Source organism: Ovis canadensis, chromosome 8 (assembly GCF_042477335.2).
Source record: "Ovis canadensis isolate MfBH-ARS-UI-01 breed Bighorn chromosome 8, ARS-UI_OviCan_v2, whole genome shotgun sequence".
NCBI lineage: Eukaryota > Metazoa > Chordata > Mammalia > Artiodactyla > Bovidae > Ovis > Ovis canadensis.
Window position 1 is genome coordinate 87,641,822 of NC_091252.1, and position 14,987 is coordinate 87,656,808.

Genomic DNA, 14,987 nt, shown 5'->3' on the forward strand with positions numbered 1-14,987 from the left:
CCTTTTGAAATGAAGTCACCTGTGTGTTGATACTCTAAAACTGTAGGTGTGCTGACAACGTTTCACCCAAAAGTTTTCGAATCTTTCGATCCTTGACTGAATGAGTTATTAGAAAAGGGTTAGTAAATGTGATTTTTTTCCCTAAGTCTGTTGACAAACAGCCAACTGGGCATTCTCAAATAAGGCAACCGCTTAAGCTATAGCCAATCAAATAGTTTCCTTGCTTTGGTTTCAAACTTCATCTGTAAAAATGTTCCCCCTATTGTCTTTTTTAAAAACATTTTTTAGTTATTTATTTGGTGTGCCTGATCTTAGTTGCAGCATGCAAGGTCTTCTTTGGGTCATGTACCATCTTTTGTTGCAGCTCAGGACCCTCAGTGATGCTGTGGCCTCTTACCCATAACTAACTTTTTTTTTTTTTTTGCTAGTTGAATTTGTTAACTTTCCCTCTAAAAGGAACAGAAAGAGCAGAGTAGTACCTTTGAACCCGAATTTTAAAAGATCATTTGAAAGCTGCCTAATCTGTTGAAATTTACAGATGCTGGTAAGACCCTTGCCTGATCTTGATCTTGGAATTGCTGGACTGTTAAAGTATTCACTGGTCATGGTTTTTAAATATTTAATATTTTGAATTATAATCATGTCTATCTTTTTCTTCCCCACCACCCCCTCTTTCTGTTAATAGTTGGACAAAGAGAATCTGAAGATGTGAGTGAAAGGGACTCAGACAAAGAGATGGCTGCTAACTCAGCGGTGGTTCAGGACATCACGAAGGAGGGAAAGGAGGAAATGCCTGAGATGATGGAACCCATCCCTGCCTCGGAAAGCAGCGTGGATGAGCTGATGCAACCCTCTGAGCCCCAGGCTAATGACGTGGGATTTAAGAAGGTGTTCAAGTTTGTCGGCTTCAAATTCACCGTGAAAAAGGATAAGACCGAGAAGTCTGACAGCGTGCAGCTCCTCACCGTCAAGAAGGATGAAAGTGAAGGGGCAGGCGAGTCCGACGGGGCTGGTGACCACCCGGAGCCCAGCCGGGAGCCGGGGGATGCGACACCTAAAGATGGTGAACTGAAGCAGTCCACCGAGAAACCCGAAGAGGCACCCCGACGTGAGCAGAGCTGCACAGAAATCTCCCTTCAGACCGAGTCTGGTCAAGCAGCTGAGGAAGGCAAAGATGAAGGAGAAGAGAAACAAGAGAAAGAACCCGCCAGACCTGCAGACTCCCCGACTAGTCCCGTGGCCAGCGAAACCGCCTCGCCCTTCAGAAAATTCTTCACTCAAGGCTGGGCCGGCTGGCGCAAAAAGACCAGCTTCAGGAAGCCCCGGGAGGAGGAGCTGGAGGCTTCCGAGAAGAAAAAGGAACAGGAGCCAGAAAAAGCCGAAGAAAATGAGAAGATGGAAGAGCCCTGCGAGCAGCCACCTGCCCAGGAGGCTCCCAAGAGCACCCAGGATGCCAGGCTGTCGGCCGAGTATGAAAAAGTGGAGCTGCCCCCTGAAGACCAAGTGCAGGCACCTCCTGAAGAGAAACCAGCCCCATTAGCAACTGAAGTGTTTGATGAAAAAGTCGAGATTGTCGCCGAAGTCCACGTTAGCACTGTAGAGAAGGACCAGGAAGAGCCGAAAACCGAAGCAGAAGAAACAGTGGAGCTCTCGCCGCCCGAAAAGTCAACCGAGACGAGCGCCGACCTTCCGGAAGCCGAGTCGGCCGAGATGCTGAAGACCGAGGAAGATGCGGGCGCCCTGAGCGGGGACCACTCCCAGGCAACCGAGCTCAGCGGGGAGGCAAAATCTCCGTCCACGCCCCCCGAGGGCACCGTGAGGGAGGCCGAAATGCTGTCCTCGCAGGAGAGAATTAAGGTGCAGGGAAGCCCTTTGAAGAAACTGTTCACGAGCACCGGCTTGAAAAAGCTCTCTGGAAAGAAACAGAAAGGGAAACGAGGTGGCGACGAGGAGTCCGGGGAGCAGCCCCCAGCCTCCGTGGATTCTCCCGACAGTCCAGACGAACCGAAGGGCGGCGAGAGCTCAGCCTCGTCTCCAGAAGAGCCTGAGGAGATCACCTGTCTGGAGAAAGAGGTGGCCGAGGCCCCGGGCCAGGAGGGGGAGGTGGAAGAAGGGACCACTTCCGACGGGGAGAAGAAGAGGGAAGGTGGTGTCACCCCCTGGGCGTCTTTCAAAAAGATGGTGACGCCCAAGAAACGCGTGCGAAGGCTCTCTGAAAGCGATAAGGAGGACGAGGCAGACAAAGTCAAAAGCGCCACCCTGTCCTCCACGGAGAGCGCGGCCTCTGAAGTGCAGGAAGAGGCCAAAGGGAACGGAGAGGAGCCTAAGCCCGAGGAGCCCAAACGCAAGGTCGACACCTCCGTTTCCTGGGAAGCCCTGATTTGCGTGGGGTCATCCAAGAAGAGAGCCAGAAAAGCATCCTCCTCCGATGATGAAGCAGGGCCGAAACCTCTCGGAGGGGACAGCCAGAGAGCAGAGGAAGCTGGGAAGGACAAGGAGCCGGGCCCGGAGGCGGCCGCTGCCGGTTCCCAGGACCACGAGCAACCGCCGGGAAGCTCCTCACCCGAGCCGGCCGGCAGCCCGTCCGAAGGGGAGGGCGTCTCCACCTGGGAGACCTTTAAAAGACTGGTCACCTCGAGAAAAAAATCGAAGTCAAAACTGGAAGAGAGAAGTGAAGACTCTGTAGCTGGGTCTGGCGCAGAACATGCAGCCTCAGAGGCTGAGCCTGGGAAAGAAGAGTCCTGGGTTTCCATCCGGAAGTTTATTCCCGGGCGAAGGAAGAAAAGGCCAGATGGGAAGCAGGAGCCAGCCGCTGTCGAAGAGGCGGGGCCAGCGGAGGCCAACGAGGACGATGCGGACATCCCAGCCGTGGTCCCTCTGTCTGAATACGACGCGGTGGAAAGAGAGAAAACCGAAGCCCAGCAAGCCCCCAAGAGCCAGGAGGGGCCCGAGCAGAAGCAGGTGGATGTCGACGTGTCAGAGGAGCTCAGTAAGAGCCTGGTTCACACCGTGTCGGTGGCTGTCGTGGACGGGACAAGGGCCATTACCAACATCGAAGAAAGGGCACCCTCCTGGATCTCAGCTTCGGTGACAGAACCACTGGAACAAGCCGAAGGCGAAGCCACACCACCGAGCGAGGAGGTGCTTGAAAGAGAAGTCGTCGTCGCAGAGGAAACCCCCATCGTTACCAAAGCACTGCCAGAGGTCCGGGAGGCCGGTGATGACACGATGGCCAGCGAGGTGGAATTAACCTCGGAAGCTGTGACAGCTGCCGAAACCACAGAGGCCTCTGGTGCGGAAGAAACCGCCGACATGGTTTCTGCTGTCTCTCAGTTAACCGACTCTCCAGACACCACCGAGGAAACGACACCAGTGCAAGAGGTAGAGGGCGGCGTGCCTGACGCAGAGGACCAGGCGAGAAGGACCCAAGAGGTGCTGCAGGCCGTTGCAGAAAAAGTTAGAGAAGAGTCACAGCTGCCAGATGATGCCATCCAGAAAGGACAAGCAAAAATACTGGAGAAAGTGGAAGAGGCTGAGGAGGGTTCTCAGGCCCTAGATCTGAAGGAAATGTTGGATGTAGCATCCAAAGTGCTTGTCCAAGGTACTGAAACTGAGACTTTGACACAGGAGAAGGTGGTTGGAGAGGCCACCGTGGAAAGCTTGGGAGAAGTTCCTCCAGGCACAGACAGTGCAGAGGCCGGGGAGCTGGCGAGCACTTGTCTGGCTGAAACCGGGACTAGGGTAGAAGCAGAGACTGCCCCAGAGCAGGCTGTTGCTCCTGACTCAGCTGAAACCCTCACGGACAGTGAGACCAATGGAAGCACCCCAGTAGCAGATCTTGATGCTTCAAATCTAAGCCAGCCAGACAAGATCATGGATGTCCGTGAAGATGGTGAGGTTCCAGCTAGCACTCAGTCCCAGGTCCCCGAAGGCGAGGTGCCTCCTGCACTGAAAGAGCTGCCTGCAGCATCTTCCGATTTTCAGTCGCAGGAGGAAAGGTCTTCAAAGATGACAGAGGGTCTAGAACACACGGATGAAGAGGAGGGAACAGTGGAGACTGTAGCCGTCCTTTCAAAGACTGAGGTCATTCAAGAGACTGGCCAGTGCTCTGACGAGGAAGCCAAAGAAGAACCATCCATGGAAGGACTTGCCGTGTCTGCCGACACAGAAATAACTGAGAAAAAGATTACTGAAGTTGTCCTTGAGGAGGACGTTACTAAGAAAGTTGAATTTCAAGAGAATGAAAATATAGAACTCCAGAGTCCTGCTAAGTTTCTTCCAACCCCAGAAGAGAGAGAGATGGTAGTTGAAGGGAAAAGGGAGACTGTGGAAGTGGAGGCAACTGAAGGGAATGAAGAGAAACTTGAGCACGAACCAGCTGTGGCCGTATGTGAAGAGCTCAGTAAGCAACTGGTTCAGACAGTGAACGTCACCATCATCGACGGGGAAAAGGAAGTCGTCAGTTTTGAAGGAAGTTCTCCCCTGCTGGCTTCCGAGGAAGAGGCATGCACGGGAATCTCAGTTCAAAGCTCTGAGGCAGCATTAACTCTGATAGCTGCAGCCGTGGAGGAGAAGGTCTTAGGAGAAGCTATCAAGATTGTAGAAACAACCGAGGCTTTGAAATCTGCAGAAGCTCAACTAGTACTGGAAGAAGAGTCCTCAGAAAAAGATGAAGAGTTTCCTGCCCAGCCTGGGGAAGAAGATGTGGCATCCACAGGGACTGAGTCTCAAGCAGAATCAATACCGACGATAGTATCTATTACGCCTGGAAAAGGCGTCAGCGCTGACCTGGAAGGAGACGAAACCGTGTCACAGAAACAGGAGTTGGGTGGAGATGGCAAGCAGGCTGGTGGTCAGGAAGGCAGAGAGAGCAACGCAGGAGAGGAAGACGGCAAGGCGGAAAGTGAGATTTTGAAACTTGAGAAGGAGAGCTGCAGACTTGTACAGAGCGTGATTCAGACAGCCGTTGACCGTTTGGGGAGTACAGAAGAAACGGCCACCGATGTCCAGACCCAGGCTCAACTGGCAGAAGTCGACAGCCAGGAAGCTGGGCAGAAAACGGAGAAAGAAGAAAGTGAACCTCAGGCCTGCCTGGTGGATGAAACACAAGCTGTAGAAGCCAAAGACGAGTCCCCACTAAGCACTGGGGAACATGCGCATCTCCGCGTTTGCAAAGATGTGATTGAAGCTTCAAAGAAGGTGGCGGCCACTAGCATAGAAGGTTCCAGGGTAGAAGACCAGCGGCTTGAAGAGGTAGCTCTCCAATCCCAGAAAAAGAGAGAAATCCCTGAAACAGAGTCTGTGCTGCAAGATGACGGCAGTGCTGGGTTTGGAGAAAGAAAGAAGTCACCATTTGAATCCCGAGAAGATGAAAAAGGTGAGGCTGCCGGTGACCCTGGAAACCAAACCTCAACCCCAGAGGATGCTGAGCCCTCGGGAGGCTCGACCAAAGAGTCCCTGGATACAAATGGACCCAAACTAAAAGAGAAGGGAGACAGCCAGGAGGAAAAAGTGCAGAGCGAGTCAGAAAAAGAGATGAAAATACAAACACAGGAGGAGACACAGAACCAAGAGAGAGATCTGGCGAAACCCGAGCCCACGGAATCCTAAAACATCACGTAAGTAACTTTTTTTTTTCCCTAATTTCCCCTTTCACCCCTCCACCCTCCCTTCAGATGGCAGATTTGTTAAGAGTTCAGATAATAAGGATTTTACGGCGAACCTACATCTGGGGAAATAACCATCAACCAGACTAGGAGACCCAGGTTAGTTTCCTTTTTCTCATTGACATGCTCTTCAGTCTTACTGATGTCCTAAGAGTAGTGACTTCGTTTCACCCCCAGTATGACTGCTTTCTAAGAAAATAAAGAGGCCTGTGTGTGTGCACACAAGTGTGTGTTTGTGTATGTGTTTGGCCCGAGGACATAAGAAATATGTTGTGCTCACTCAGCACCATACCAACTTGTTGCATTTTTTAAAAAATAACTAGAAGTCCAAAGTAGGTTTATACGCTGCTGCTTGAAATGTAATTTATAGCTCTCTGGGAAAAATATTGATTTCTTCCAGCATAGTGACAAGCACTTTAAAAACATTTCCAGTGCATATGAGAGCCTAACTACTGCTGTTTGGGTATGGGTTGGCTAAAAAGTTCGTTTGGGTTTTTCTGGAACATCTTACGGAAAAACCCGAACAAACTCTTTGGCCCACTCAATAGCAAAGGACATTGTATCATGGACCCCCTCACCATGCTTCTTTCCTACGGAGTTCAGCCTGTGGTTTTCACCAGGGTTCCCATTGGCCGCATCTCACAACTCTTAGTGCTATTGCAGAAATGAGAGAGGAAAAGCAGATTTCATTTACTTTTGATTCTAACTTCCTTCCACAGTTACACTTGTGTACTTGCAAGACCAGAATGTGAAGACAAGTAGGGGAAGAAATGGAATGCTGCTGACGAGACCTTTGGAAACGGAAGAACAAACATGTCAACTGCTCATTTCCCGAGAACCCCTGACAATCCTGAGGCTTCATCGGGAGCTATAGCCAGATAACACTTCCTCTCGTCAAGACCACACTGACATTTTCCCTCAATACCATATAATGTTTCTGATTCAAGGTCCTCAGTTCTTAGCCTGGAACTGGAGTTGGCAATTCTTGGTTCTGCTTCTCAAACTGGAGTATCATTCTTTATGTATTTATATGTATGATTCAAGTAACCCTCCTTCTGTATCTATTGTATAGTTTTCTTTTTTTCTTAACATCTAAGGAAATGTACAGCGTAGTGCAATTCCTTTTGTATCCCTTATTATATGACGGGGCATGCGGCCACGGTGAAGTCTCGGGAAGCTTTCTGCTGCCTCAGTTACAGCCTTTGAAAACAGCTCTCTAGAAATAACATTCCTGATCAGGAGCTCCACTTCTTTTAAAATTCACTAAGGATTAGGTTCCATGTTCAGTATCACTCTGAAATAGGTCACTTTCCTATTATGCATAGTACGCTAAAAATAAAAGGTGGTTTTTTTTTTTTTTTTTTCGGGGGTTTTGGGGGAGACATACAGAATGTCCTATTGTTACTGGGAAATTTTTCTTCCTATCCCCTGGGTGGAGGTTGGAAGGAAGTTTTTTTCAGGAGCAGATTAAGTTGGAGTCTTTTCTCCTAATTGTTACGGTTGTTTGGATGGATGTGTGTGCTTTCATTTTGAGGCAAAGTAGTGAAATGTTTTCACGTTAGCAAGAAAAGAATTGACTGCTTTTGAGTCGACCTTACATGCTGGACCCCCATTCACACACAGCACGAAATAAGTCAGAGTCTTTACAAATGGTATTTTGATAGATGCTGGATTGTTATCTGTGCCATATTTGTGCCCACTCTTTTAAGAACAATGTAGCATTATGTTCGTTTGGATAAATTGTGATTTGACAACTGATTTCAATAAAACATTTGCTTCACTTAGATTTGCTGGATTTCTTAGATAATAGGAAGCCTGAGTCCTATGTTTACTGCATCCGAAAAGCAGAGAAGCTAGAACTTTCTAATGTTACTACACAGGGTCAGTGCTTTACATCGGTTTAAGTTTCAGATTAGGAGAAGTCAGGTCAAGGGCAGAGAGGCCTCCACTGAAATAAACCAGGAGCTTTTCAGATTGAAGGTATTGAAACAATGCTACCATCTGGTGGTGCTTCCTGAAAAAGTTAGTTTTCTTTGTTAATACGTGTTAATGACAAATGTCTCTAGAAAGACATTTTAAGGCTTAGCAGTAAGAATGCCTTGCCTAATAGGAATCTTGGAAAAAATTCTTTAAGTGTCAAAATGATTTCTAGTTCATGCTAATATACAAAAGATTCTGTCAGACAATTGCTACACACACAGGACCATCCCCTATCTACTGGAGAGTTTCTACTTTTTCATGGGTAGAGAACCGGTCTGGTGTATACACTTCTTAAATTTTACGTAAACTCAGTACTCCAGTTTGAGAACTTAAATTTCAACTGCCGATTAAATTATTTTAAAGCATAACACTCAAGCAAAACTAGAATAGTCCTTTTTTTTTTTTTTTTAGCCAAAAGACAGTTGGCTGTTAAAACTGGAAAGTAGTTTCTCATAAACCAACAAATCTGATTACCAAAAAAAAAAAAAAAAAAAAAATTGGCCATATTAGAAATAACCCCTCATGCTAAGAGCATATGGCCTTGCAGTTGGAGAACATTTAATATCCTTTTAGGAGTTATTTGCACATTTAATAGCCATTTGTGCTTAATTACTAAACTTTAAAATCTCCAAATTGAAAAACACCCTCTGATCTGAAGATCTTTCTTTTGCCAGCTTGAGACTTAAAAAAAAAAACCCTAAACACTGGTGTCAATTTCTGAAGATAACTGAAATTTGGAGATGACAGCAGTTTTTAAGGAGTTCATTTGACTTCTAATTATTGACTGACTTCCTTTCTCTGGCAGGGAGAAGGTTTGTGCTGTTTTGAACAGATTAAAGATTTGTGTAGTTTATGATGATCATTTTTGGGGGTTTAAATTCCATCCTGCCACTCATCCTACTGGCATTTGGTCTTGGCCAGGTCATTCTAGCCATCACTGTTGGGTTTTCAGTGGCAGTTGCTTGGTGACTGTGGTCTTTTGATGTGCCCTGGGTTATTCCCGTTCAAGTTCTGTACCTGTGTCCGTTAAGCATCATTGTTTTATTAACAGGAGGAATGCTATTAACAGTAGCATGACATACAATTCTGTATTATAATTTTAAAGCTGCTGTTAAGTTGTGAAGTCCTTAAGCATCAAATGCAAACTGCAGAAGTTGGAGCAAGTGCCTAAACTTTGCTAATTTTTGCATTACTATGGAGCCATGTACAATAGACAGGAATGCAAGACTTGTACACTCTTGCCATTTCTTATACTTGAGGAATATAAAATGTTCCCCCTCAGGTTCTTTTGCTAATGGTACACCCGAGTTGCCTCTCTCTGCCACACAGATAACTTTGTTCCGATATTTTCCTTTGAGATATTGAAGGGCTGGAAATGTTAGCTTTCAGTGTAAGCTTCAAGCTTAGCAGTTTTCCTTTAATCTGAGACAATATTTGATTCTTACTTCTGTTTGGGGGGGGATGCAGATTTTTCATTTATCTAAATAAAATACAACCTAATTAAATACCATGGATTTTCTTTCTGTAATTTCACCTTAATTCAATTTTGATTGTTCTTTACTGTCCTGAGATTCATCACGCATTTCACTTTTACTTTTAACTATACTTAATCATCCCTTGCGACACTGTCCACAGAGCTTCCTGGGACTGTACGAGTGCACAGAAATCTCTTCAGTGATTCTTAAGCTTTTCGGGTTAGGGACTGCTTTGATTAGACGCTCATTAAGCCTCTGGCTGACCTCCAACCCCACAAATGAGCACAGTTTTATGCGGTTTTTGGATAGCCACACTCTGAAATCCCAACCGGCAACCAGAACCAGAGTTAGAAAACCCTTATCTGACAATACGAAAGGAAATGGGCACAGTGCAAGGATTCCCAGGAAGAGGTTGGCACCTGAATGTGACCAGTGTCACATGGAAGGAAGAAAAGGGAGTCGCTCAGTGGTGGGTGTCTGACTCTTTACGACCCCGTGGACTGTAGCCCACCAGTCTGCTCTGTCCATGGAATTCTCCAGGCAAGAATACCGGAGTGGGCTGCCATTTCCTCCTCCAGGGGATCTTCGATCGAACCCGGGTCTCCTGCACTGCAGGCAGATGCTTTACCCTCTGAGCCACCAGGAAGCCCCCTTAGCAATCCATATCCTATTGATGGTGTCACATGACTGCACTTCTAATGTGATTCTAGGGACGAATCTGCTGGGCAGCCTGGCACAATTTTTGTACAAATGCAAGTTCCTCCTTACCACCAAGTTCCTTACCATCTCCACCCCTATGGTATATCGCTGGAATTAGGTAAATGACTTGGCCCTCCTTTTATAAATGAGAAAATTGAGATATAGATCACCAGTCCTTATGTGATCACACAGATTGTAGCTAAGGTGACCAGGACTTAGAGATGGCATTGTAGTGAAAATAATATAATCATGATTTTTTTTTAAGTGCTGTCACAGCTTAGAAATCACCCCCCCACACACACACACACACACTTATTTGATGTTTAAATATTACAGGCATCTGTATAGTGCATGCCAAGTTGATTCAGTCAACTTGCAACCCCATGGACCGTAGCCCGCCAGGATGGGATTCTCCAGGCAAGAATACTGGAGTGGGTTGCCATGCCCTCTTCCAGAGGATCTTCCCAACCCAGGGACTCAACCTGAGTCTCCTGCACTGCAGGCGGATTCTTTACCTGCTGAGCTTTACCAAGGAAGCCCTCATCTGTACAGTATCCAAAGCAATCTCGTGTCTTTTTGCATATTTTCCTATTTCTTGTTGACATGAAAAATTTTAACACAAGAGAAGTATTACATCCAACCTTAAGAGAAACTTGCCTATAGATAGTATTCATATTTGGAAACCAGAGTTGGAATAATATTTCCTAAATGATGAAATTAGGACTCAATATGTTATTTTCCAACAACAGAATATGGTTTGCTAAGTCCTAGCACTAACTCACCCCTCTGCTTTTTCTTGTTTGTTCTACAACTCCCAAATAACCTGGTATAATTAACAAGCACAAGGAGAATACATTAGGCTAACTTAAAAACCACATTGTGTTTGGTCCTAATTATGCTTGTTAGCCTCAGAAGCTCTCCTAATTCCGGGAAAAGCAGATGGGGTTGTCTTTAGGACTTGAAACCTGGACACAGAGTTCCTTGTAAAGGCTTTATGGAAAGGGTACGGCTGCATTGACCAGTGGACCATTTTAAAGAGTTGGATTTAAACTAAACTGTTACTTACTAGTTTTAACAGAGAAGAGATGCTCTCTTATGATTTCCAAGGCAGTGTTGGGCATCTACCCCACTCCCCTGTCGAGTTTTGGTTAGGGTCTTAGGGGTGTGGTTAATGGTTAGAGTGTTAATGATTTGGGACCAAAGATACTTGTGATCCTGCAAGGCCCAGGACAACCCTTCTTAAAAAAGGAAGTTTCTACCTAAAATGCCAGTGCTTCTAGAGAATTGCTGCTCGAGAATTATAGACCAGAGGTTAGGAGGAGACTAGCTAACATGTTACTATAGTAACAGCTATCATCACCACCACCATCATCATCACCAGCTAGCAAGAGATAATTGTTGTTTAGTTACTAAGTTGGGGTCCGGCTTTTTGAACACATGGACTGCATCACATCAGGCTCCTCTGTCCGTGGGATTTCCCAGGCAAGAATACTGGAGTGGGTTGCTGTTAGGGGAGTATATTAAACTAATGACACTTTGGCTTGGAGAGGTATGGAGGAAATCAAGAGATGGTTAGGAAATGAATTTAACAGGACACAATACCTGATTAACTGTTGGAATAGCGTGGTGTGAAGAATGAAGTTTCTGGGGAATTCTCTGGTGGTCCAGTGGTTAGGACTTGGCGCTTTCACTGCGGTGGCTGAGGTTCAATCCCTGATTGGGGAACTAATATCCTGCAAGTTGTGCAGCGTGACTAAGAACAAAAACAAACCAATCAAACAAAACCCACACAAAAACAAAAATCCTTCAATCCCTTCCACAAATTAAATGACAAGCCTTGAAAAAAGAACGAAGTTTCTGCATTGCCAACCTGGATGTCAAGTCAGAAACCGACATGGGTACATGAGCTTCCCTGGTGGCTGAGATGGTAAAGAATCTGCCTACAATACAGGAGACTGGGTTCAATCCCTGGGTCCAGAAGATTCCCTGGAGAAGGAAATGGCAACCCACTCCAGTATTCTTGCCTGGAAGAGCCCATGGATAGAGGAGCCTGGTGAGCTACAATCCATGAGGTCTCAAAGAGTCAGACACGATTGAGCCACTAACACACACTGAAAAGGGTAGAGGTGGGCAATGATATTTGCTTGGAAAGTGTTCAATTTGAGAGTCCTATGAGATTCCCAAGGGAAAATGCAGGATCAGTAGCTGGATATATGGGTTTTAGAAAAAGACAGACATCAACAGCTCTTCTGTCCTCTCTCTGCCCTGGAAGGAACAGAAAGGGGAAAATAACCCTATGACATTGCTTAGAAATCTCATGCACAGACTGGTGGCAAAGAAAGATGAGGCTTACCCTGTCTCAGCAGTTTCCTTGTTTCAGAATGTATGACTAGGTGCTTCGCAGGGTGCTTGATAAACTAGAGAGCAAAATGCACCATAGTACATTAACATCAGTAATTAAAAGTTTTAATAAAACCGCCCACCAGAAGCAACCTGATGACAGTTGTAATTTGATAGATTCAGAATAATGACGTTGCTGTTTCTGAAATGTTAATACCATAAACATCTTTTTCAGAAATGTTCTTTTCGTGCATCACCTGCGTTTCTTATCTTTCCTCTCCCTGTTGCCTTCTCAGTTTCTGCGGTCTGTTAGCCCCTCTCCCTAGGGTGGAGGTGGGGGAGGGGCTCTGGCTGAAAGGGGCCAAGCCCGAAAGGCCTCTCCCAGGGTTCCCTAGACCGCACATCTTCCCGGTGCCCAGTTCTTTCTGGCTGGCTACCTCCGGACTTTTGTCTGTTTCTGGGCATCTTCATCTAAATGGAAAGATAAAAGGATTATTTTGTCTTTTGCTAATCAAAAAAAAAAATCATAGAAATAAATTTAAATGGCTAACAGCAAGGAAGGATTTCCTAAGCAGAGAGATGCTAGCAGAAAGGACCCTGGACGGGGAGACCTGGACACTATAATGACCAGCCAGATCTTTGCCTCTCTTAGAGTAAGGAAGATTGTCTAGGTGGCCTCCTCAAAAACTAGATGGGGCATTTAATTACTTTGGCTGCCTTCTTTTCTGTGGTCAGAGATTAGAGGCATTCAGAATGAGAACAGAGAGGTTTAGAACAAATGTTGTGCAATTGCTAAGGTGCGTCCGACTCTGCAACCCCATGACTGTAGCGTGCCTAGAATAAATCCTGTGCTGTGCTTAGGCACCCAGTCGTGTCCAGCTCTTTGCGACCCCATGGGCTGCAGCACGCCAGTCTTCCCTGTCCTTCACTATCTCCTGGAGTTTGCTCAAGCTCAGGTCCACTGAATGCCATCCATCCAGCACATCCTCTGTCATCTCCTTCTCTTCCTGCGGGGTTCTCCAAATTTTGCTACTAGCATCATCACCATCATCCTCTTTTGGGAACCTGTTCAACGTGCACATTCTTGGGCCCCACTCTGAACCGACTGAATCAAATACTCTTTGTTGTTGCTGTTGTTCAGCCGCTAAGTCATGTCCGACTCTGCGGCCCCATGGACTGCAGCCAGGCTCCTCTGTCCTCCACTATCTCCCTGAGTTTGCTCAAATCCACGTCCATTGAGTAGGTGATGCTATCTAACCATCTCATCCTCTGCTGCTCCCTTCTCCTTTTGCCCTTCAATCTTTCCCAGCATCAGTCTTTTCCCATGAGTTGGCTCTTCACTTCAGGTGGCCAAAGTATTGGAAAGCTTCAACATCAGATACTCTACAGTGTGTTTTATGAAGCCCTCCAGAAGATTCTGATGTGCTGAAGTTTTAGAACCACTGTGAAGAAGTGAAGTCGCTCAGTCGTGTCCGACTTTTTGCGACCCCGTGGACTTAGCCCACCAGGCTCCTCCATCCATGGAATTTTCTAGGCAAGAGTACTGAAGCAATAACTTGTTCTGGACCAAAATGGAGGAATAAAGCAAAGATTGTCATAAAAAATGCAGTCAACCTGAAGAACAAGTTAAACTGCATGACAAGAAACAATACTCCCTGTTCTCATACTTGTATCTTAGAATTAATTCCTAGTGGATTAGTAAGAGAGGGCTTCTCCTCCCCCATCACAATTCCCAGCCAAATTTCAGGAGGTACCACATACATACCATCCTCTGCAACCATCCTTCTAAGTGCTTATATCTCTTTAAACACAGCAATTTGGTATTTTCCCTGAAATGTGTGACTGAGGTCTGACATTTTGAAATTGAACCGTTCATTTTGGATGTCTCAGCCCTTCCCTTTCTGGCAAGGTAAAGTTAACAAACAAGAATAGTGACTGGTTTTGTGACTTTAACAAGGCTTGAGGTCCACCCTAGACTCCATCCTTCTGTTATTATCCAAGCTACCTTGTTAATTTATTTCTCAGCTTAATTGAAGGATAATTGATAAATACATTTTAATGGAATGCATTAAGGCCATATTTCCTACGGTAAAATAAAATCCTACAGTTCCTACAAATCTATTTTTTAGCAACATCTGCTGAATGAATCATTTATTGTTTTCCCCAAGAAAGGAAAAGTAATAGACCCAGTGGTGTTAATAAGGGCTAGAGTGTGGGGGAATTGTCAGTTACTCAATCCTGTCTGACTCTTTGCAACCGTATGGACTGTAGCCCACCAGGGCTGTCCATGGGATTTCCCAGGCAAAAATACTAGAGTGGATTGCCATTCCCTGCTCCAGGGGATCTTCCCAACCCAGGGATGGAACCCATGTCACCTGTGGCTCCTGCACTGCCAATGAATTCTTTACCGTCTTGAGCCACCACAGCAGCTCAAATTCATCCTGAAGCTTAGGTGTTCAGATTGTTCATATCTTCAACTGATAGGGCCAAAGCTTATTTCAGCTGGTTCCATCAGACTTCCCCGGTGGTCCAGTGGTTACAAATCTGCCTGCTAGGGCAGCAAAATCCTGCTCCAGGAGGATTTCACAAGCTGCGGGACAACTCGGGCTGTGTGTTGCCACTACTGAGCCTGCACACCCTAGAGCCTGTGCTCTGAAACAGGAGAAGCCACTGCAATGAGAAGCCTGTGTACTGCAGCTGGACAGGCGCCTCCCCCGGCCAGAATTAGAGAAGGCCTGCCGGCAGCAGTGAAGACCCGGTACAGCCAAAAATTAGATATATTTTTAAAAATTAAAAAAAAAAAAATTGGTACCATCCAAAACTCAGA

At 46.2% G+C, this 14,987-nt stretch overlaps 1 protein-coding gene across 2 annotated transcripts in view; it reads left to right on the forward strand.

Moving 5' to 3' along the window:
* Nucleotides 1-9,151, forward strand: part of AKAP12 (A-kinase anchoring protein 12) — a 109,983-nt gene extending 100,832 nt beyond the window's left edge. For both annotated transcript variants that reach the window (XM_069598723.1, XM_069598724.1), the window contains 2 exons: nucleotides 686-5,618; nucleotides 6,386-9,151. In XM_069598723.1, coding sequence (XP_069454824.1) covers nucleotides 686-5,610 — 4,925 coding nt within the window. In that variant the 3' untranslated portion in view covers nucleotides 5,611-5,618; nucleotides 6,386-9,151. The remainder of the gene's footprint in view (nucleotides 1-685; nucleotides 5,619-6,385) is intronic.
* The last annotated feature ends 5,836 nt before the right edge of the window (nucleotides 9,152-14,987 follow it).